General features: G+C 38.0%; 1 protein-coding gene across 1 annotated transcript in view; it reads left to right on the forward strand.

Annotated features, from left to right (window-relative positions):
- LOC118719961 (charged multivesicular body protein 1b-2) overlaps positions 1–13573 on the forward strand; it is a 34972-nt gene extending 21399 nt beyond the window's left edge. Inside the window, exons 3-8 of the mRNA XM_036439849.2 lie at positions 1355–1501; positions 4890–4958; positions 5040–5147; positions 8772–8815; positions 12667–12739; positions 13154–13573. Of these exons, the coding sequence (XP_036295742.1) occupies positions 1355–1501; positions 4890–4958; positions 5040–5147; positions 8772–8815; positions 12667–12739; positions 13154–13198 (486 nt within the window). The 3' untranslated portion in view covers positions 13199–13573. The remainder of the gene's footprint in view (positions 1–1354; positions 1502–4889; positions 4959–5039; positions 5148–8771; positions 8816–12666; positions 12740–13153) is intronic.
- The last annotated feature ends 8695 nt before the right edge of the window (positions 13574–22268 follow it).

The raw sequence follows: 22268 nt of genomic DNA on the forward strand, positions 1-22268 counted from the left end.
GTCTGGATCACAGACCTTACCTTCCTCTGGGAAAAATCTGACCTTTCTGTGAAAAGGTGCAGAGCTTGTTCTAGTCCGCATATTCGTGCTGCTTGAGACCCAGTGTTTGTGGGTTTGCATCTGGTCCCTGTGTGTTGTGGTTGTAGGGTCCCGACAGGTATCTGATTCTTCCCGGTTGAAGGTAAGGCTAGGCTTTATGATGACAGCCACTCTCCCCTTTAGGATGGCACAGTCTCTGTGGGAGAGCCAGTCCCTCCAGGAGAGATTTCATCAGCAGTGGAGGCTGCCTGGTCAGGGCAGCCCAGTCTGGCAGTCCCCAATGGTCCCTTGGAATATAGCTGTCCCTCACTCACAAACAAACACTCCCTGTGTGACCACAACTCTCCTTTTGTTCTCTCACACACTGTCTTGCAGCCTGCCTTCCCGTCGGCAGCCATCTTCAATTTCCCTCATGTGTATATTTTTCTATGGCACAAGACCTGTATATTGTACTATGTGCCCACCAGGATATTAATCTATGCATGTTCTCAACATTTTTTTTTAAACTTTTGTACCTTCTCTGTTTTGCTTTTGTGGAGGTCTATCTGAGCTATTTAATATTTTCTTCTAAACTGACTTTTAACTTTAGCCCTGGCCAAAGCTATTAGTGCAAGAAAAGCCTAGATCTGTGTTAGTTATTTTTATTTCAAATAATACATTTAAATAAATGCATAATTAAACTGAACATGGTTGTCTTGCGTACATGCAAAGTAAATTTATGTCCTCTCTGTAGTGTTTGTACCAGTCACAAGGATAGCTCTGGTTAGTACATTGATGCTACTAGCCTTTAAAAATGTTAATGTAGTTATAATATATTTGACTTAAAAAGATGTGTTTTTTTTAATTGGATGAGAAAATAGTATGTCTTATGCATTTACTTAATAATAACTTTATAGCCCAGACCGGTTTGGCTCAATGGATAGAGCGTCGGCTTGGGGACTGAAGGGTCCCGGGTTCGATTCCGATCAAGGGCATGTATCTGCAAGAGGCAGCTGATTGATGACTCTCTCTCATCGATGTTTCTAACTATCTCTCTCCCTTCCTCTCTGTACAAAATCAATAAAATATATTAAAAAAATAATAACTTTATATTGTAATAAATAGGTTTATATACTTGGAATACTATAAAACTAAATGAAATATTAACAGTGGTAATGGCTCAGTGATGGGCTTGTGAGGAATTTTTAAAGTATGATTTTAAATTTAAAGATCCATAAATTCTCATTTTATTTCCTTAAAAACTAATTATGAAAGCTCTTAAATATTATTAAAAATTGTCTTCACCACTATTTACTTTTTGCTCTGTGTGAAACAGGCTATTCAGAAAGGGAATACTGAAGTTGCAAGAATACATGCTGAAAATGCAATCCGCCAGAAGAACCAAGCAATTAATTTCTTGAGAATGAGTGCTAGGGTTGATGCTGTGGCAGCCAGAGTTCAAACTGCAGTAACAATGGGCAAGGTAAGGCTTAATATCTATAAATAGTAGGAACTCTTTTTCCCCCATGTAATTTTTTATTATTATTATTATTATTATTATTATTATTGATTAACGTATTATATTATTCCCTCTGCTGCCCCCCAATCATGCCCTCAGCCTCACCCCCTGTTGTCTGTGTCTATTGGTTAGGCTTATGTGCATGCATACAAGTCCTTCGGTTGATCTCTTCCCTTTTATCCCCACCCTCCCCTACCTTCCCTCTGAGGTTTGAGCATCTAATCAATGCTTCTCTGTCTCTGGATCTGTTTTTGTTCATCAGTTTATGTTGTTCATTATAATTCACAAATAAGTGAGATAGTGTGAAATTTATCTTTCTCTGACTGACGTACTTCGCTTAGCATAATGCTCTCCAGCTCTATTCATGCTGTTGCAAATGGTAAGAATTCCTTCTTTTTTTACTGCAGCATAGTATTCCATCATGTAGATGTACCACAGTTTGATAATCCACTCATCTTCTGATGGGCACTTGGGCTGTTTCAAAATCTTTGCTATGGTGAATTGTGTCGCTATGAATATAGGGGTGCATACATTCTTTCTGATTGTGTTTCTAGTTTCTTGGGATATATTCCTAGAATTGGGATCACTGGGTCAAATGGGAGTTCCATTTTTTAGTTTTTTGAGGAAATTCCATACTGTTCTCAACAGTGGCTGCACCAGTCTGCATTCCCACCAGCAGTGCACAAGGGTTCCTTTTTCTTCGCATCTTTGCCAGCACTTGTTGTTTGTTGATTTGTTGATGATAGCCATTCTGACAGGTGTGAGATGGTACCGCATTGTTTTGATTTGTATATCTCAGATAATTAATGACTTTTAGCATGTTTTCATATGTCTCTTGGCCTTCTTCATGTCTTCTTTTAAAAAGTATCTATTTAGGTCCGTTGCCCATTTTTTGATTGGATTGTTTATTGTCCTTTTATGATTTCCCTGTAAATGTTGGAGATTAGACCTTTATCAGAGATCACATTGACAAATATTAACAAATATGAAGTGGGCTTTCTTGTTGTTTTGTTGATGGTTTATTTTGCTGTGCAGAAGCTTTTTATTATGATGTAGTCCCATTTGTTTATTTTTTCCTTAGTTTCCATTGTCCTAGGAGCTGTATCGGTGAAGATATTGCTTTGGCATATGTCTGAGATATTGATTCCTGTAGATTCCTCTAATATTTTTATGGTTTACCATCTTATGCTTAAGTCCTTTATTCATTTTGAATTTATGTTTGTGTATGGTGTAAGTTGGTGGTTTAGTTCTTCCTTTCTTTCTTTCTTTCTTTCTTTTCTTTCTTTTCTTTCTTTTCTTTCTTTTCTTTCTTTCTTTCTTTTCCTTCCTTCCTTCCTTCCTTCCTTCCTTCCTTCCTTCCTTCCTTCCTTCCTTCCTTCCTTCCTTCCTTCCTTCCTTCCTTCCTTCCTTTCTTCTTTCTTTCTTTCCTTTTTTGCATGTGTTTGACCACATTTCTCAGCACCATTTATTGAAGATACTGCCTTTACTCCATTTCATGTTCTTGCCTCCTTTGTCAAATAGTAATAGAACATAATGGTTTATGTCGATTTCTGGGTTCTCTGTTCTATTGCATTGATCTATATGTCTGTTCTTGTGCCAGTACCAGGCAGTTTTGAGAACAGTAGCTTTGTAATACACCTTGATATCTGGTATTGAGATCCCTCCTACTTTGTTCTTCTTTCTCAGGATTGCTGCAGCTATTTGGGATCTTTTTTTTTTCTTCCAGATGAATTTTTGGAGAGTTCATTCTAGGTCTGTGAAATATGATGTTGGTATTTTAATGGGGAGTGCATTGAATCTATAGCTTGCTTTGGGCAGTATAGATATTTTAATGTTTTGATTCTACCAATCCATGGACACGGTATGTTCTTACATCTGTTTATGTCTTCCTCTATCTCTTTTGTCAGCGTCCCGTGGTTTTCAGAGTATTGGTCTTTTATTTCCTTAGTTAAGTTTATTCCTAAGTATCTTAACTTTTTGTGCAATGGTAAATTGGATTTTTTTTAAATCTCTCATTCTGTAAGTTTGTTATTGGTGTATAAAAATGCCATAGATTTCTTTTTTAAAAAAAATATATTTTATTGATTTTTGTACAGAGAGGAAGGGAGAGAGATAGAGAGTTTGAAACATCGATGAGAGAGAGTCATCGATCAGCTGCCTCTTGCACACCCCCTACTGGGGATATGCCCGCAACCAAGGTACATGCCCTTAACCAGAATCGAACCCGGGGCCCTTCAGTCCCCAAGCCGACGCTCCATCCATTGAGCCAAACCGGTCCCGGCAGATTTCTTGACATTAATTTTTTATCCTGCTACATTGCCGAATTCATTTATTAAGTGTAATAATTCTTTTATAGAGTCTTTTGGGTGTTCTATGTATATTTCATGTTATCTGTGAATAATGACAATTTTACTTCTTTTCCAATTTGGATATCATTTATTTCTTCTTCTTATCTGATTGCTGTGGCTAGTACTTCCAGTACTATGTTGAACAGGAGTGGTGAAAGTGGGCATCCCTATCTTGCTCTTTTTCTTAAGGGAAATGGTTTTAGTTTTTGCCCATTGAGTATGATGTCTTTTATTATGTTGAGGAATGATCTTTCTATTCCCACTTTGCTTAGCATTTTTATTCAAAAAGTGTTTTTTTTGGACTTTGTCAAATGCCTTTTCTTCATCAATTGATATGTTTATATGATTTTTGTCTTTCAATTTGTTTATGTGGTGTATCACATTTATTGATTTGCGAATATTGTCCCAGCCTTGCATCCCTGGAATAAATCCCACTTGGTCATGTTGGGAACTCTTGATTTAAGTTTAATGAGAGTATTAGGAGTTTCCTGAAATCTAAATCCATTGGAGGGTACTGTAGATCACTAGTAAAGGCCTTTAAGGGCTAGATACACATGTGTCAAACACAAGGCCCGCGGGCCAAATCCGTCCCGCCAGGCCTTGCAATGTGGCCCGCACTGCACTGTCATCACTGCACTCCGCTGCGTTTCCATCACAATGACAGTTTATGACTGTTCAGTAAACCATTCGGCCCGCGATTTAGGCTGGATTTTAGATTTTAGCCCCTTCTCTGATTGAGTTCGACACCCCTAGGCTAGAACGACATAGTCAAAGTACTTAGTAAGGAACGTGGTTTTGACAGTGGCTTTTAAAGTAAGATTTATGAGTTGTCTTCCAATGAAGAATCAAAGACAAAACATACATACTGTACTTTTACTGTTAAATAAAGGACAGGCAAGTTTTATAGGTTGATCTATAAATAATATATTTAAGAGAATATCTGGAGTTTGAGAATACTTATAGCATGCTCAATCTTTTTTTTTTTTTTTTAATACTTCCAATAGGTAACCAAGTCCATGGCAGGTGTAGTTAAATCTATGGATGCCACATTGAGGAGTATGAACCTTGAAAAGGTAAAAAAAATCCATATATTTGATATTCAGATAGCATCTTTTCTGTATAAGTTTTTCTCATGACCATATTTCTTTTTATAGATTTCTGCCCTGATGGACAAATTTGAACACCAATTTGAAACTCTGGATGTTCAAACACAACAAATGGAAGACACAATGAGTAGTACTACAACCCTAACAACACCACAAGTAAGAATAGTTTCTTTACTTAGAATTACTTCTTAAAAATTACATGAAAAAAAAATTACCTGAGTTCATGATATAATGGCTTTGTGAGCCCAAATCATCTCTAGAATGTGAAGTAAACATGGTGTATCCCAAAAATGCAAGTAGGAAATTGTGCTTTGCCCTTGGATTCCTGAGGACATGTTGGAAGATACCATTTCCTATTTTATTTTGAAATTCTAAAAGTTATATTAGGTCATATGTCTAGAGAGGTTGGAACTTGGCTCTACTTGGGTAATCAAATGAACAAAGAACTTGCTACTACTACTTTGCTAATATGGAGAAAATGTAATTTATAGAATAGGTTAGGAAGAAATCAGCAACTGTACATTGATATTTTAATTCCAATGACTCTTCTCACAAAAAGGTAAATAATAAGAGAACAAACTTATATTTAGGTGTTAGAGTAAAGAAAGAATAATGTCTATATCCTATAGTGAGCATATATATCTAGCCTTTACTTTTATACTTTCTCTAGAGCATGCATGCCAAACTCGTGGCTGACAGGCCCCATGTCTTGAGTTTGACATGCTTGCCTTAGAGCCCTGATCCCCCAAATGTGGTTCAGGAACCAAGAACATTTGTATCATCTGGAAGCTCACTAGGAATGCAGAAATTTAGAACACCCCCCTCCACAGCCATTGAATCAGAATCATTTTAACAAGGTTCCCAGGTTATTTTTTTTGTGCCATGTTTGAGAAGCTCTGTCATGAATTGGTGATCCCCAGGTGATTATATGATGTTCAGATAGCATCTTTTCAGTGTAAGTTTTTCTTATGCCCACAAGTTTAGGAAACACAAGTGAATTGGAAAAAATGACTTGAAGTCAGGACACTTGGATTTCTATTCTCCACTCTGCCACTAATTAACTTTGGAACCTTAAAATATTTACAACCATGGGCCTCAGCATATGTAGCTATAAAATCTAGGGCTTGGAACCAATGATATAAAAAATGCCTTTTACTTCTGAAAAAAAATCTTCAGATTTATTCACCCAACATTTGCTGAACACCTTGTGTTTAAGGTATTGTGCTAGGTGCTGGCGATAGTCAAATATATGCAAAACATTCTAACAGAAACAGAAAGGGATCTGGTTGAACATATTTAGTTACCTACATTTTCATAACCTGCTAGTGAGCAGTTCGAATTTAAATGGGAATATCCACTTTGCAAAGGCAATTTAGTAATATCTACAGTCTGTTTTTAACGTAACAGCCAGAGTGATCCTATTAACATTGTCAGACCATGCAAATTTTTTTGCTCAAAATCCTCTAGTGGCTCCACATCTCCCTAAAAATAAAAACCAAATTCTTTACAATTGCCTGTAAGATGCTATAGCAGTGTTTCCCAAAGTGTGGTACACGTATCCCCAGGGGTACGGGAAGAGTTTGGTGAGGGAACGCCTTGCACCGGAGTTTGGTGGGGATATGCACTGCACCGTGCTAAGCTGCGCCTAATTCTATGTTCTCATGAGTATGAGGGGTACTCAGCGTTACGAAAATTATAGAAGGGGTACACATATGTCAAAGGTTTGGGAAACACTGCCTCTCCCTGCTTCTCTGACCTTATCTCCTGTTACTGCTTAGCACTCTTATCAGTCACGTGGCCTACTTATTAATTCTCAAGCACACCAAGTGCATTTCTGTCTCAAAGCTGTTACTCTTTCAGTTTCCTTTGCCTGGATAGTCTTCCTCCATCTAGCAGATATCCTCATTGCCAACTCTCCACCTTCTTCAGTTCTTTGTCATTTTCTAAATGAGGTCTTTCTAACCATCCAACTTAAAAGCACATCAAGAGAAAGCCCACCATTCTCTATACGCTCCACATCCCTGCTTTATTTTTCTTCATAGTACTTATCACCTTCTAATTTACCATATAATTTGTAAAACTTTTTATTTGCTCCCCTTCATGTGCACACTCTAGAATGGAAGCTTAAAGAAGGCAAGGATAGCTCTGGCCAGGTAGCTCAGTTGGTTCTAGCATTGTCCCTATGCACTAAGATTGTGGGTTCAGTCTCTTCTCAGGGCTCATAAAAGAATCAACCAATGAATAATAAATAAGTGGAATAACAAATCGATATTGCTCTCTCTCCCTCTCTCCCACCCTTTTCCCTATTCTTCTCTCCCCACTTCCTCTCTCTCTCTAAAAATAAAATTAAAAAAAGGCAGGGATGTTTATCATTTTTGTTCATTGGTGCATTCCTAGCACTTAAAGTGATATCTGGCATAAAATAGTTCTTAATATTGGTTGAAGTAATCAAAAGTATATGAAAATACATGTAACTTATAAGATAGTAATTTTACTTCCAAATATATAGAACTCCCAACAGTATGTCCAAAATATTTTTTTTGTGTTTTTAAAAAATATATTTTAATTGATTTCAGAGAGGAAGGGAGAGGAAGGAAGAGGTAGACACATCAATGATGAGAATCACTGATCATCTGTCTGCTGCACGATGCCCACTGGGGATGGAGCCCACAACCCAGGCCTGTGCCCAGACCGGGAATCGAACCATGACCTTCTAGTTCACAGGTCAAAGCTCAACCACTGAGCCGTGCAGGCTGGGCCACAGTGGCGTTTTGATGTGCAGCTTCGGTTTTCTCTCAGGCTGTGTGCAGGGCAGTGGTCCTGGCAGGTGGCGTGGGGCCTCACCACACCACGTCCTTCGCACTGGGCGAGGTGGCTGACGATGTCCAGCTGGGCTAGCCCGGTTGCGAAGTCGGCCTGGCACAGGGGGCAGCTCTGCGGGGTCTGTGCCCCACCCCCCGCCGGCCGCTCGGGGATGGGGGGGGGGGGGCGGGGACACTTGGGGGTTCGGGAGGGGCTCCGGCGGGGGGGGGGGGCATCCTAGCAGGGACGGGGCGGGGGACCCCAAGCGCCCGCCGGCCGCACGCAACCAGGCCTCCCTCCTCCTCTGAAATCAATAAAAATACTTTCCCAAAAATAAATAAAGAGCTTTATATATTGGTTCACTTTTTAAAAGAGAGCTACATTACCCAGGTTTCAAATTATATGTGAATATCACTGCATAAATGCCTGGGAACTCAATTTCCCCCCCATCACCATTTATCCTCTCTATGCCCTCTTCTATCTCCATGGCCCTCCCCCCCCCAATCACCACACCATTGTCCATGGCCATGAGTTCTCTCTTATTTTTTCCCTTTTTGCTCAAACCCTCCATTCCCTTCAACACTCCACCTCCCCTCCAACCAGAGCTGTCTGCCTGCCCTCTCTGAGTCTGTCTCTATTTTGCTTGGTAGTCCAGTTTGTTTATTAAATTCCACATATGAGTCAAATCATATGGAACTTGTCATTCTCTGACTGGATTATTTCACTTAGCATAATCTTCTCCAGTGCCATCCATGCTGATATTTTTAACATACCCTCATAGTTTAAGGCTTTATTATTTAACTTTATTCTGAAATAAATATTTTTGAAATCAGCTCCCTCTAGTGGTAAAAAATATTTTTAAAAGTTTTTATTTAAAAAATTGCAGACCAGTTTTCCCTTTTTAAAGCAAAATCAAAACCAGAAATCACCCAAAAAGCAATTGTCATTAAAATACACATTCTCATATTCTTATTCTAGAGCCAAGTGGATATGCTGCTTCAAGAAATGGCAGATGAAGCTGGGTAAGAAATTATTCAGGGGATTTAGTTAATCTTGATTTAATATCTGGCAGTCCTAAAATTTGTAGTGTGGATAAAAATATTTGTCATTGCCACTGATGGTCAGAGTTAGGATTTTGACCCTAGAAGTTAGTGTTGGAAGGGCCTTTGAAATATCCATCTTTTTGCTGTGCTCATAAGAATGTGATTTTGTTCAAATCATTCTAGTATTTTCTTAAAATTTTCTGGCAGTACATTCATTTATTTTATAATAAGAAATGGAGGAAGGTAATTGAGAGAGGCAGGAGTGTTCAAACATTTTCTCAATACCTTTGTATTTATCAGATAGAGCAAATATTTGGATTCTTTTTAAAAAATATATATTTTATTGACTTTTTTACAGAGAGGAAGGGAGAGAGAGAGATAGAGAGCTAGAAATGTCAATGAGAAAGAAACATCGACCAGCTGCCTCTTGCACACCCCCTACCGGGGATGTGCCCACAACCAGTGTACATGCCCTTGACCAGAATCGAACCTGGGACCTTTTAGACCGCAGACTGACGCTCTACCACTGAGCCAAACCGGTTTCGGCAATATTTGGATTCTTTTTACAAAAAGTGTCTTTCAAAAACAATTCTATGTTAATCCCAATTTGAGTCCTGCAAATTGAGCGAGATGTGCAAAATGTCCAAGGGTTTTAAAAGATGGCAGCACCTGAGGATATGTTTTCCCATTGAGTTTTAGAGAGAGTAGAAGGGAGGGGGAGAGACAGAGAGAGAGAGAGAAACATCCTTGTGAGAGAGACACATTGATTGGTTGTCTCCTGTATACACCCAGACTAGGGCCAGGGATTGAGTCTGCTATGGAGGTACGTTATCTTGACTGAAATTGAACCTGCGACCCTTCAGTCTGTGGGCCAGCACTCTTAACCGCTGAGCAAGACCTGCTAGGGCACATGTGTCAAACACAAGGCCCGCGGGCCAAATCTGTCCCACCAGGCCTTGCAATGTGGCCCGCACCGCGCTGTCATCACTGCACTCCACTGCGTTTCCATCACAATGACAGTTTATGACTGTTCAGTAAACCATTCGGCCCGCGATTTAGGCTGGATTTTAGATTTTGGCCCCTTCTCTGATTGAGTTTGACACCCCTATGCTAGGGCGTTCATATATATATTTTTAAATAAGTAATTGACACCCTGTGTTGTACTGTTATTAGAAATAGGCTATTTATTAATGGACTACTTATTTCAGGCCCTTTTTTGTTTGAGGGGAATGACTTGCCCATGATAATGTCTGTGCTATAGAAGTCATGTTATATCAGTATTCTCTAGTATATAACAGTCAAACCTCAGTTCTCAAACATCTTCCATCTCCAACAGTTTGGTTCTTGACCAAGTTGTTCATGAAAAAAATGTCTGTTTGTCATACAAAATGTTAAAAGTCCGGTTCTCCACCTGACAACGCTTTCATGCAGATACCTGTATGATCAGTCATGTGTCTCTCGGGCAACAAAGGAGAGAATGTGCAAGTATGAGTCAGTTTACTGCTCAGCCTTACATTATTAAGATCTCAGGAAATTGCGCTGTGAATATTTTTTTGGCTTTTGTTACTGCTTATTATTATTATTAAATGTATACAGTAAGGCATCATGGGTCCTAAGAATGTTAGTGATAGCAGCAAAGTGAAAAGGAAAGTTGTGAAAACAGTCTTAGAGCTTTAAAAAGAAAAACTGTAATGGCATAATATGATAGAGCATCTGATCTGGCTACCGAGTATGGCATTGGAAAATCAATAATTAGCACAATTTTAAAACATAAAGCATCCATCAAGAGTGCTGATGTTTAGGGTGTGAAAGTACGAAAAAAGGATCACAGGCAATTAAGAAAGGTTAAAACAAGGAATCGTCTGGGGGTCTGGAACAGATGAATTCAACTTACATTATTTCTAATGGGCAAAAATGATGCAGTTTTTGAACAAATTGCTTCTCGAATAGACTTCTGGAAAAAAATGAAGTTCAAGGACCAAGGTTACACTATATTTAGTTAAAGAGACGATTGTAGGTAAATTTTTTTCCCCCAAAAATAAAGATTGAAAACTGGGTGATACTGAAGTTTTATATTTTTTCCTCAAACGTAGAGTAATAAATTAAAGTAGAGTTTATGTACTCTATCCTTTTCTCCTGGAAACGGAAGGATTGAAGACACCTAGAAAATAGAGTTGATGAATATTATTTTAATATGTAAGCTAATACCTGATTAGAATGAACAGATAAGTTTATCAGCTCTTTAAATAACTAATATGTCAATAGTGAATTAAAAAGCAGCTTTAATAAATCAGATTTGCCATATTTGACAGTAGGACTGGCAAGGAGGTTGTACACTGTTTTGTTTGTTTCCTAATGTAGGTCATTTTTGTTAAGTAGTTAAGAGACCAAAGCATTTGTATCAGAAGACTCCATCTTAGTAACATGAAGCTAAGGACTTATTTCTGTTCTTACCAAAAACTAAATAAGAAGATTGGGCTTGAAAGTACAGCAAAGGTCTTCTAAAATGAATATTGCCACGTTATAGCCTTTCTGATCCTCAATGGAAATCAAGTTTATTAGATAACTTTTTGAGAAGATTTAGAACAGGATTTCTCAACCTTGACACTATTGACATTTTGGATTACATAATCCTTGGGGCTGTTCAATAAATTATAGTATGTTCAGCAACATTTTTGGTCTCTACCCATAAGATAACATCCCTACCCCATTGTGACAGTCAAAAATGCATCCTGGCATTGCCTGATGTTTCTGGGAACAGGGGGTGGCGGGAAGATTGGGGGCCAAAATTAAGAGAATTTAGTTATGTCAATAATGGATGGTGACTGGAACAGTAGAGATAGAATCACTGATATAGAAATACTGATGCCCATCCCTAAAGATATTTAAGTATCTGAATTCTGTTTGAGTTTGTGATTCCCTCAACAAAATTTTAGTATTGCATATCTTTACCTTTTAGGTAACTATCTGTCTATAGACTCTCCTAATGACTTTTAAAGTTACTGTGTTCTCTGTAGTATTTTCAAACTGAGGTTGGCATACACTGGTATAGATAGATACAAGCAGAAAGGCTAGCTTATATCTTAGAGGAGTAGGTAAAATACAGATTAACATCACAGGCCTTGGAGGAGAAAATCCTGGGTTCAAATCCTATTTATCACTAGGGTGGATCTTGGGCAAGTGAGCTTAATTTTTTAAACTTCAGTTGTGTGAGATGGATGCAAGTAATGATTCCTGCTCAGGCACATGTGTCAAACACAAGGCCCGTGGGCCAAATCCGTCCCTCCAGGCCTTGCAATGTGGCCCGCACCGCGCTGTCATCACTGCACTCCACTGCATTTCCATCACAATGACAGTTTATGACTGTTCAGTAAACCATTTGGCCCGCGATTTAGGCTGGATTTTAGATTTTGGCCCCTTCTCTGATTGAGTTCGACACCCCTATGCTAAGGGTAGCTCAGGAGCTAGAATACTGAACTTGAAGTTAAGTCAAATGTTAGATATGGATCTTGAGGCTACATTTATCTAATCTCTTTTATCTTTTTTGGCATATTAAATTACCTTTATAATAGGAGTCATATAGTAACCTCAGTAAATTGAATACATTGTATGATTTTTATTTTTGTCTTTTGTTTAGATGACCAATAATTTTCCTGCCTTTTATTAGCTTTTCTATTTCCATTTATAAAATGTAACCAGTTTTATCTTACTTAAATTAAGGGAAAATGCTAGGTGGAATTTTCAAATTCGCAATAATTACGTTTATAATTATATAAGGAGTAAAATGCCTATATTAACATCTATTTATGCTAATTATTTTAAAATTGTAGCCTTGATCTCAATATGGAACTACCACAGGGTCAGACAGGATCTGTTGGCACCAGTGTTGCTTCCATGGAACAGGTAGAAGTTGTATTTTGTCTTGATTAGTATGAACTTGATGTGTGAATTAGATGTTGTATATATATTTATATGTAAGTAATGTATATATATCTTTTTTTATAAAGAGTGATTTCTACTATAATGTGACGTCATCATAAATTAGCAAACTGTGTTTAGTTAGCCTTTACTCCTCAATGATGAACATTTTCTCTTTGCATGCACATTTCATTTAAAGATTGAATTTGCTTTCCTTCATAGCATCTGCTTTTATTTAGTTCTCAGTTTATTCTGAAATGTTTTTAAAAGTATATTCTTAATGTTAGTTTTTGTGTGAATTTTTGGACAATATTTTAATCTTATTTAGAATATGAGCTATTTAAAATATTATTTATATTTGTTGCAGCCTTCTAACTTTTACATTTTAACTTTCTTTAGGATGAACTATCACAGAGACTTGCTCGTCTGCGTGATCAAGTGTAATTTAAAGAACTGGTGCTTTTGTTTACTTCACCTACTTCTGAAAAACTTCATGTTATATATATAGAAAAGTTGCACTCCAGTTACATTAAGAGCACCATATGTTACAGAATGCTTAAATGTTATTTATAATGCTTTCTTTTGCCATGTTGTACTTTCTAATACTTTTAAGAAATTCCAGAGAGTTTCCACCTTGACATATTTTATAGTTTTGTATATTATATTGTAAAATGTGAGGGACTCTTTTAAGATAACTTTGACCAAGCTAGCATTAATTTGTTGTATATGAAACATTCTCCTTAAAAATTGCATAAAAAATATGGCAACAAAGTACTGCTGATGAAAGTATAGAATAAATATTTTGTGTGTTTTTTTTAATTCAAAGTTGTTTTAAATCTCTGCATTCACATGTGATGCATAAAAATAAAAGCAGGGAGACCAAGTTTATTTAAAATGTTTACATAGCCAAAAATACCTTATTTAGTGTCATACGATGATGGGCAGTGCTATTTTAAAAAAATGCATTTTTTATTTTTAGAGAGAGAGGAAAGGAGAAGAAGAGAAGAGAAACATTGATGTGAGAGTGGAACATCCATTGATAGCCTCCTGCATGTGCCCTGACTGGGAATTGGATCAGCAACCTTTTGGTGCATGGCAAGATGCCCAACCATGCCGAAACCAGTTTGGCTCAGTGGATAGTGTCACCTGTGGACTGAAAGGTCCCAGGTTCGATTCTGGTCAAGGGCATGTACCTTGGTTGCGGGCACATTCCCAGTAGGGGGTGTGCAAGAGGCAGCTGATTGATGGTTCTTTCTCATCAATATTTCTAATTCTCCCTCTCTCTTTCTCTCTGTAAAAAGTCAATAAAATATATTAATTAAAAAAAAAAAAGATGCCCAACCAAGCCACACCAGACAGGGAGACAAAGCTATTTTTTTGTTTTATGTTTATTTTTGCTGTTCAAGCACAAATTCAGTTGATTTTTATTCTGTATTAATAGCTTTTAAATTTAGATTATTATTGGATTTTTTAACCAGTAATTTAATGTGAAAAGCCACTGTCAGCGTGGCTTTTGGAATCAAAGGCTTGGAGAAAGAGCTGACTGCGCAAATTAAAACATAAGACAAGAAGTAATAATTTTGAAATAATGGGGGTGAGCCAGGAAAAACTTACAGTGGTGCCTCACACAACGAACTTAATTCGTTCCAGGAGCAAGTTTGTTATGCGAAAAGTTCGTTATGTGAAACGCGTTTTCCCATAACAATACATGTTAAAAAAAATAATTTGTTCTGTAGCATAAAATATGCTAAGATGACATAAAAAAAGATAAATTTTTTGTTATTATTTTTATTTAGATACATCTAAAAACATAATTTTTAAAAAAAAACAAACACATTTTTTTAATTTTAAGACAGACTAAGTAGAGTCTACCGAATCTTGCACATCTTCATCCATTTTCTGCTTTTTGGCCGATGGTTTCATGAAAAACCTGTCCAAAGTCGTTTGTTTTTCTCTTTTCTCCAACATCTGCCGGAAATAACGGACAAGAGTATCGGAGTACAGATCGTTGATCCTGTTTGCTTCAGCTGAATCCGGATAGTGGGCATTGGTAAACTCCTGAACTGCTTTCCATTTGACCAGGATGTTCTTGATGTCAGCAGTTGGGATTGGTTGATTGTGTTTGATTGTTGCTCCTCGTTATCAGATGACGCTTCCCTTTGAGCATTGTCCTGTTGCTGGACCAGAAGTGCTTGGAGCTCTTCAGTTGTCAGCTCTTCTTCGTGTTCCTCAATAAGCTCCTCTACATCCTCTTCCTCTACCTCTAATTCCAACCTTTGGGCCACTGTGATGATGTCCTTCACCACTTCTGTGTCATCAACTACTGCTTCTTCCTGGGTCCACGAAGGCACAAGCATCTTCCAAGCAGAAATGAGGGTCCTTTGTGACACTTCTTCCCAGGCCTTCTGTATAAGTCGTATTGCCATAAGGACATCAAATTTCTCCTTCCAAAACTTTCGGACAGTCATATTGTCTCCACCAAACTCGCATTCTTCAAACACCTTATTAAAGAGGGCTCTAGTGTAGAGTTTTTTAAAGTTCGCAATAACTTGCTGATCCATTGGCTGAAGAATGGATGTGGTGTTTGGTGGCAAATACTGCACCTTGATAAAAGGATAATTTTCCTGCAATATTTCCTCTAGGTCTTTTGGGTGAGAAGGGGCATTGTCAAGTATCAGAAGGGCTTTGAGCGGCAGTTCTTTTTCCAGCAAGAATTTCTTCACGGCAGGAGCAAAGGTTTCTAGAATCCATTCGTTGAAGATAACTTGGGTCACCCAGGCTTTTTGATTGGACTTCCAATGGACGGGCAGTTTGGACTTAATAACGTTATTTTTCTTGAAAATTCTTGGATTTTCAGAGTGATAAACCAATAGAGGTTTGATCTTGAGGTCTCCGCTGGCATTAGACGAAACATAAGGGTAAGTCAGTCCTTCATGGCTTTGTGTCCTGGCAATTTCTTCTCCTCTTTTGTAATGAAGGTTCTGCTCGGCATTCTTTTCCAGAAAAGACCCGTTTCATCGGCATTGAACACTTGTTGTGGGCAGTATCCTTCATCCTTAATACATTTTTGAAAGTTAATAGAGAACTTTTCTGCTTCTTTCTTGTCAGCACTGCCAGCCTCACCATGCATAGTAACGCTGTGGATTCCACACCTTTTCTTAAATCTAAAAAACCACCCCCTGCTGGCTTTGAATTCTTCTTCATTATCTTGATTGCTGCTACTTCCAGGGACGTTTTTCTTTAGATCGTCATAAATTCTCTTGGCTTTGTGACAGATAATATCTTGGGTTGTTATGTCACCTTTCACCTGCCTGTCCTTAATCCAAATCGCTAATAGCCTCTCCATTTCCTCGTGGATTGAAGACCTATGTTTTTCATGAAATAGTTTTGATACTCCTTTGGCTACTTTGGCTGATTTGATTGCATCCTTATTTGTCAAAATAGTGAAAATGGTGGTCTTGCTGAGGCCAAACTCTTTGACGAGGTCACACTGTTTTACCCCACATTCACTCCTTCTAATTATTTCCTGTTTCATTTCAACAGAAATCACCTTCCTGCTTTTTTTAGAAGCCATGATATAAAAAAAATATTGAGTTTAACTTAAAAGGACGACTGCCGTGATACGTGCGTGATTTAATTCGTAATGAACGATTGCCGAGATACGTGCTTAAGTTAAGCGCAGTGACTAACGACTGCCTGCAGTGCCTGCGCAGAAGGATGCGATCGTGGAAGCTGGGGCGAAGCAGTCGTGGAAGCTCGGGCGACTTTGTTGTGTGAAACGAAGTTCGTTGTATGAATCATGAAATGAAGTTCGTTGTGTGCAGCGTTTGCTGTGCGAGGCGTTCTTTATGCGAGGCACCACTGTAACTGTAGTAGTCAAGTTCCACTGAGTCTCTGTTCCGACCTGCTTTTATGAGAATACACAATTGCCTTTTAGGAATGCAAACACACATATCAAAGGTGATTGTTTAGTAAATAGTAAGATTATCAGGTTAAGGGGGGAATTTGCTTTAGGCCATTGAGTCCAAAGTAGGTAATAAAATGCAAATTCACCCTGTGAATATGAAGGAGCCCTGGTCAGCCTTCTGATGGACTTCTCGAATTTATATTACTGATGATCTTGGTTTCCAGCAATTTAATTACTATTCTGAATTTCTGAAATTAAAAAAATGGATAATTTTCCAATATAAATAGAAAAAAATATACACCATTAAATTAAAGTTTGCTCAGTTTTTAAAATTTTTCTTTGCTGAGACTCAGAGAAATTTAACCTTTCATACTTTCAAATGAAATTGAAACACATTTTAAATGATTCTCATTTCTACTCTATCCTTAATACACTGTATTTTGAAAGATGAATTTACAAGGATTTAATATCATTTACATTTTTCATGATTGTCCTTGCTTTTTTAAAATCTTAGTCTAGATTTTAAAAGCAACCAACAAAAAGTAAGAGAAAACAAAATTGAATCAATTCAAGTTACAACTACCATAAGCCCTGGTTAAATATATTTGTCCTTTTAAGGAAAAAACTCTTTAATAACTGGAAGAAATGAAGTAGAACTAAATGTGGAATAAAATGTTTTGCCTAGCCATGAGAATAGCTTCCAGAGCAATGGAAGTTGGGTGTACAACGTGTAGGGGGTTGGAACACAGAAAAGTCCTAACGTCAAAAAAAGACTAAACTAGGGAAGGCCAAGATCCTTGGAGGAAAGCATTTGATGGCCAATTGTACAATTTTCCATCTCTCCAGAAATAGTTCTGTTTTACCCAACTAAAAGGAACAAATGCTTGCAATTTTCTCCAGCTAAAATATAACTTGGAGAAGTGACCAAGTTATATTTTGGCTGGTATATTACTAATCTATGTTAAGTAGGTAAAGTGTTTTTCATTACTTACTGCATGATTGATTCACGAAAGAATTTTAATATTTCATTAAGTTTTGTTGAAGAGCAGACCCATTGTTAAGTCATGAAAGCATTCAAAGTGCAATTATGGAGACTTTTTTCCTAAGTATTCACCGTTCATACATGTTTCCTATTGTAAATGAGAGTATATAAATGACAATTATTTTCACTGGGTAATGAAATTAGAAATTACTCTTTTGCTAAGTTTCAGTTAAACCTACTTAACTTTCTTGGTAGTTGACTAAATGGTATGACTTTAGTGTGGTAATCTTCCATTTTGTTTAGAATTCACTAGGCCTGGTGCACGAAATTCATGCATGAGGGAGGAGGGTCCCATTAGCCCAGCTTGCACCCTCTCCAATCTGGGATCCCTTGGGGGATGTCAACTGCCGGTTTAGGCCCAATCCCAGGGATCGGGCCTAAACCAGCAGTTGGACATTCCCCTCACAATTCTGGACTACTGGCTCCTAACTGCTCACCTGCTTGCCTGCCTGATTGCCCCTCACTTCCTCCCTCCCCTGCCAGCCTGATTACCCCTAACTACCTCTGCCTGCTGGCCTGACCATCCCTCACTGCCCCCTGCCACCCTGGTCACCCCAAATGGCCCTTCTGCTTGCCTGATCACCTTAACTGCCTCTGCCTGCTGGCCTGATTGGCCCCAACTGCCTCCCACCCCCGCTGGCCTGGTTGCCCCCAACTGCTGCACACCCCCCCCCCCCCCCCGCAGGCCTGGTCGCCCCATGCAGCCTGTTAGGTCTCCGTTTGGTTGTGATGGTCACTTAGGCATATATATATATATATATATATATATATATATATATACACACACACAAACACACACACACACACATGCTTTGTACTTTTTACTGAAAGTGTAAGTTTGTTCATATTGGGACATCCTGGGAAGCATAGAAGAGATTATTACATACTAAAATATCTATGAAATGGTTATCTTATTTTCCGTTGGTGGGAATTGTAGCTTTTGTTCTTTAAATGTAATAAAAAGTGTTAATTGTGATTATGGCATAATTAAGTCTAGAAAAATATATGGTTCTGATCTAAAAATAAATGTTCATAGTTTTGCTTAATAGCCATATCAAATTTAAAAAAAAAAAGATTGTTCTTTGATAGATACCAGGTTTTAATTTGGGATTTATTGATTACCTTATACATATAGCAGAATTTTATTTTTTGCAATTTGTTCTTAGACCAAGAGGCACACAACCTGTAAATTCTTGTTAGTATAAATTACATTTCTAGTTTGATAAGTGATTTGATAATTGAAAAGTAACACATGCAAGATTATACTGTCTTGAAAAGTGGATATCATAGCACCTTTCATTTACCTTCAGTTTTAGTTCCTTATCAATCATGTTTCCTCCTGATTTTTTCCTTAGTGTTTGATTATATCATTTGATTAGATCCCATAGTTCTCAGTGGCAATCCCCCACCACTGAGATATCTCTCTATGACTTCAGCTGCTGTCTGTGGGTGCTTGGCCAGCCCTTTCACTCCTCCACCCCTCCTACCAGTCTATGTGGTCTCCACTTTCGGTCCTTGGATGTCAGGTTTCTCTCCTATGAGTTTTCCATTGATTATTTAGGACACCTTTCCATATTTTATTTGTAATTCCGGTTTGTACATGAGAGCATGTCCGTGCGGCATCCACTTACTCTGCCACCATTTTAATCCTCATGATCAATAATATTAGAAGCATAATATGATAATTAGACCAGACAGCTGAACAACATTCTGAAAATCTTCCCGATAACCTTCCGGACTGAGCTGGAGTTGTGAGGGCGAGGCAGCCGCCGTGGCTGTGTGGACCAAGCCCCTTGCACAAATTTTGTGCAGCGGGCCTCTAGTATTATTATAAAGAGGTCATAAAAAGTGCCCTTGACAAAAATTATATCCCTGATCCTATTCCTAAAATTTTTCACCTTCTTGTTAATGCCAGTGGTCTTCATTCAGCATCTAGAAGGGTTCAGGAATCTGGAGAAGCGCTGTATGTAAGTTAAAAAAGAGTCCAGAGACATTATTTTGGAAGGCATTATGGAGAGTCAGAGAAGACTTAGCTAAAGGATCTAATTTCCTTGTCTCTGGAACCATTGTTTTTTTATTAACAGAAATTGTCCTAAGGCAAGGTAGATATACACTTCAAAGGCCAAGGTTTAGTACACAGAATTTATCCTCAGATTATCAGGTTTGGGGGAAACTCCCTTCAGCTGTTCAGGTATTTGGCCAGCAGGAGGCAATAACATGTAGATTAAGATGCCCTTAGCTGTCTGGCAGGAAGCAATAATCTATGCAAATATTTTAGGTGTGGGGAAATGCTCTCAGCCATCTCCCCCAGATGATTCAGCCCTGCTGACATATTGGAATTGGCTTCCAGCATCTGACCCAATTTGATTTTATAAATTTAATAAGAATTTATGTATTAAATTTTTTAAATTCAATGGAAAGGATAGAGTTCTATCAAGTTGCTTTAAGTTGTCAGGCATCAAAGGATCCAGTCTGTAGACAGTTTATTTTTGGGCCAACAGTTCTTTGAGTCCCAATTCCAATGTCCAACAGTTTCTTATGTGTATATACCACCAATGATATGCTAGTTCTGGATGTTGGACAAATGGTGGCAATGCAGGTCCAACCTTCTTTAGTTCGGTCCTGGGCAACCTGCAGTGAAGCACAGGTGCTGATTGCTAGTATGTTAAGGCATCTTCACTATCTTCATCTCTGGACTGTTTCTTGTCTTGGGGGCCACTGCTATTTTGTGTCTGGAACAATCTGATAATTTCCTCTCTGGAATCTGTTGTTTCAGGAATCCACAGGGGTTTGGAGGAGTTTTCTGGAAATATATAAACATATTCTCGACCAAAGGTTACTAAAGGAATCTTTTCTATAAATTAGACTTGGGATCCTTTCATTTTTGCCCAATTTTCCTTTGGCTTATTTTGACACCATTTGTGTTTTCATGGGTGTCTTGCTATCAGCATTACAAATAAAAAATAATTGTCAAAGTAAAGAATTTAAAGCAATTATGGCTTGATGTAATTTACAGGATACTTTTCTTACAGGGGATTATTCTACTATCCCCTCTTTTTTTAAAATTTAAATATTAGTAGGAGGCCTTTGGAAATCTTATAGTGCAGTCTTGATAATTTTTAATTTTAATTTTCTGCACAGAAATATGACTGTTTTGCACTCATTGCATGTTAAGCAAGTTTACTATGAGATAAACCATCAGTAAAAAATTAGTTAATACTTCAGGAACAGTTTCCTGCCCAGTACAATTAAGTTTTCTTGAATATTCACTTATACCAATTAGCCAATTTAAATCAATCTGAAATAAGGTTAATTTTTAAACTTTACTTGATCTAGGTTATGGACAGTAAATGACATTAATTAAATTTCTGCTATTAGGCTTTCAGTAACTTTAAGGTTTGTTAAGAAGGCAAAAACACAAATTACTTTTCTTTATGGGACCTAATATATTGACTCTTAATTATAGTTTTCTAGGCATTTGAAAGAAGTCTCTTTATTTCCTTTCAGAATAATTTTCAGGCCAGCTTTTATTTCTTTATTTAAAACAATAAATCTTCTGTTGTTCAGATTATTACAATTGTTTCTCTTCCCCCTCCCCCATATCTCCCCTCCACCTGGTCCCCATCCCACCCTCTTCCCTTACCTCCCCCCCCCCCCGCCACTGTCCTCATCCATAGGTGTACAATTTTTGTCCAGTCTCTTCCCGCACCCTCCCCACCCCTTTGCCCTGAGAGTTGTCAGTCCACTCCCTTTCTATGCCCCTGATTCTGTTATATTCACCAGTTTATTCTGTACATCAGATTTTTAATTCATTTTATTTTTATTTTTAAAATATATTTTTTACAGAGAGGAAGGGAGAGGGATAAAGAGTTAGAAACATCGATGAAAGAGAAACATCAATCAGCTGCCTACTGCACACCTCTTACTGGGGATGTGCACACAACCAAGGTACATGCCCTTGACCGGAATTGAACCTGGGACCCTTCAGTCTGAAGGCTGATGCTCTATCCACTGAGCCAAACCGGTTTTAGCTCATTTGATTTTTAGATTAACTTGTTGATAGATAACGTATTTGTTGTTCATAAATTTTATCTTTACCTTTTTCTTCTTCCTCTTCTTAGAGCACATGTGTCAAACACAAGGCCCGCGGGCCAAATCCGTCCCGCCAGGCCTTGCAATGTGGCTCACACCGCGCTGTCATCACTGCACTCCGCTGCATTTCCATCACAATGACAGTTTATGACTGTTCAGTAAACCATTCGGCCCTCGATTTAGGCTGGATTTTAGATTTTGGCCCCTTCTCTGATTGAGTTCGACACCCCTATCTTAGAGAATACCTTTCAGCATTTTATATAATACTGGTTTGGTGTTGATGAACTCCTTTAGCTTTTTTTTTTTTAATTTGTGAAGCTCTTTATCTGACCTTCGATTCTGAATGTTAGCTTGGCTGGGTAGAGTACTCTTGATTGCAGTTTCTTGCTATTCATCACTTTGACTATTTCTTGCCACTCCTGTCTAGCCTTCATAGTTTCTGTTGAGAAATCAGCTGACAATAGTATGGTTGC

The sequence above is a fragment of the Pipistrellus kuhlii genome, unplaced genomic scaffold, assembly GCF_014108245.1.
Source record: "Pipistrellus kuhlii isolate mPipKuh1 unplaced genomic scaffold, mPipKuh1.p scaffold_m20_p_16, whole genome shotgun sequence".
NCBI classification, from domain to species: Eukaryota; Metazoa; Chordata; class Mammalia; order Chiroptera; family Vespertilionidae; genus Pipistrellus; species Pipistrellus kuhlii.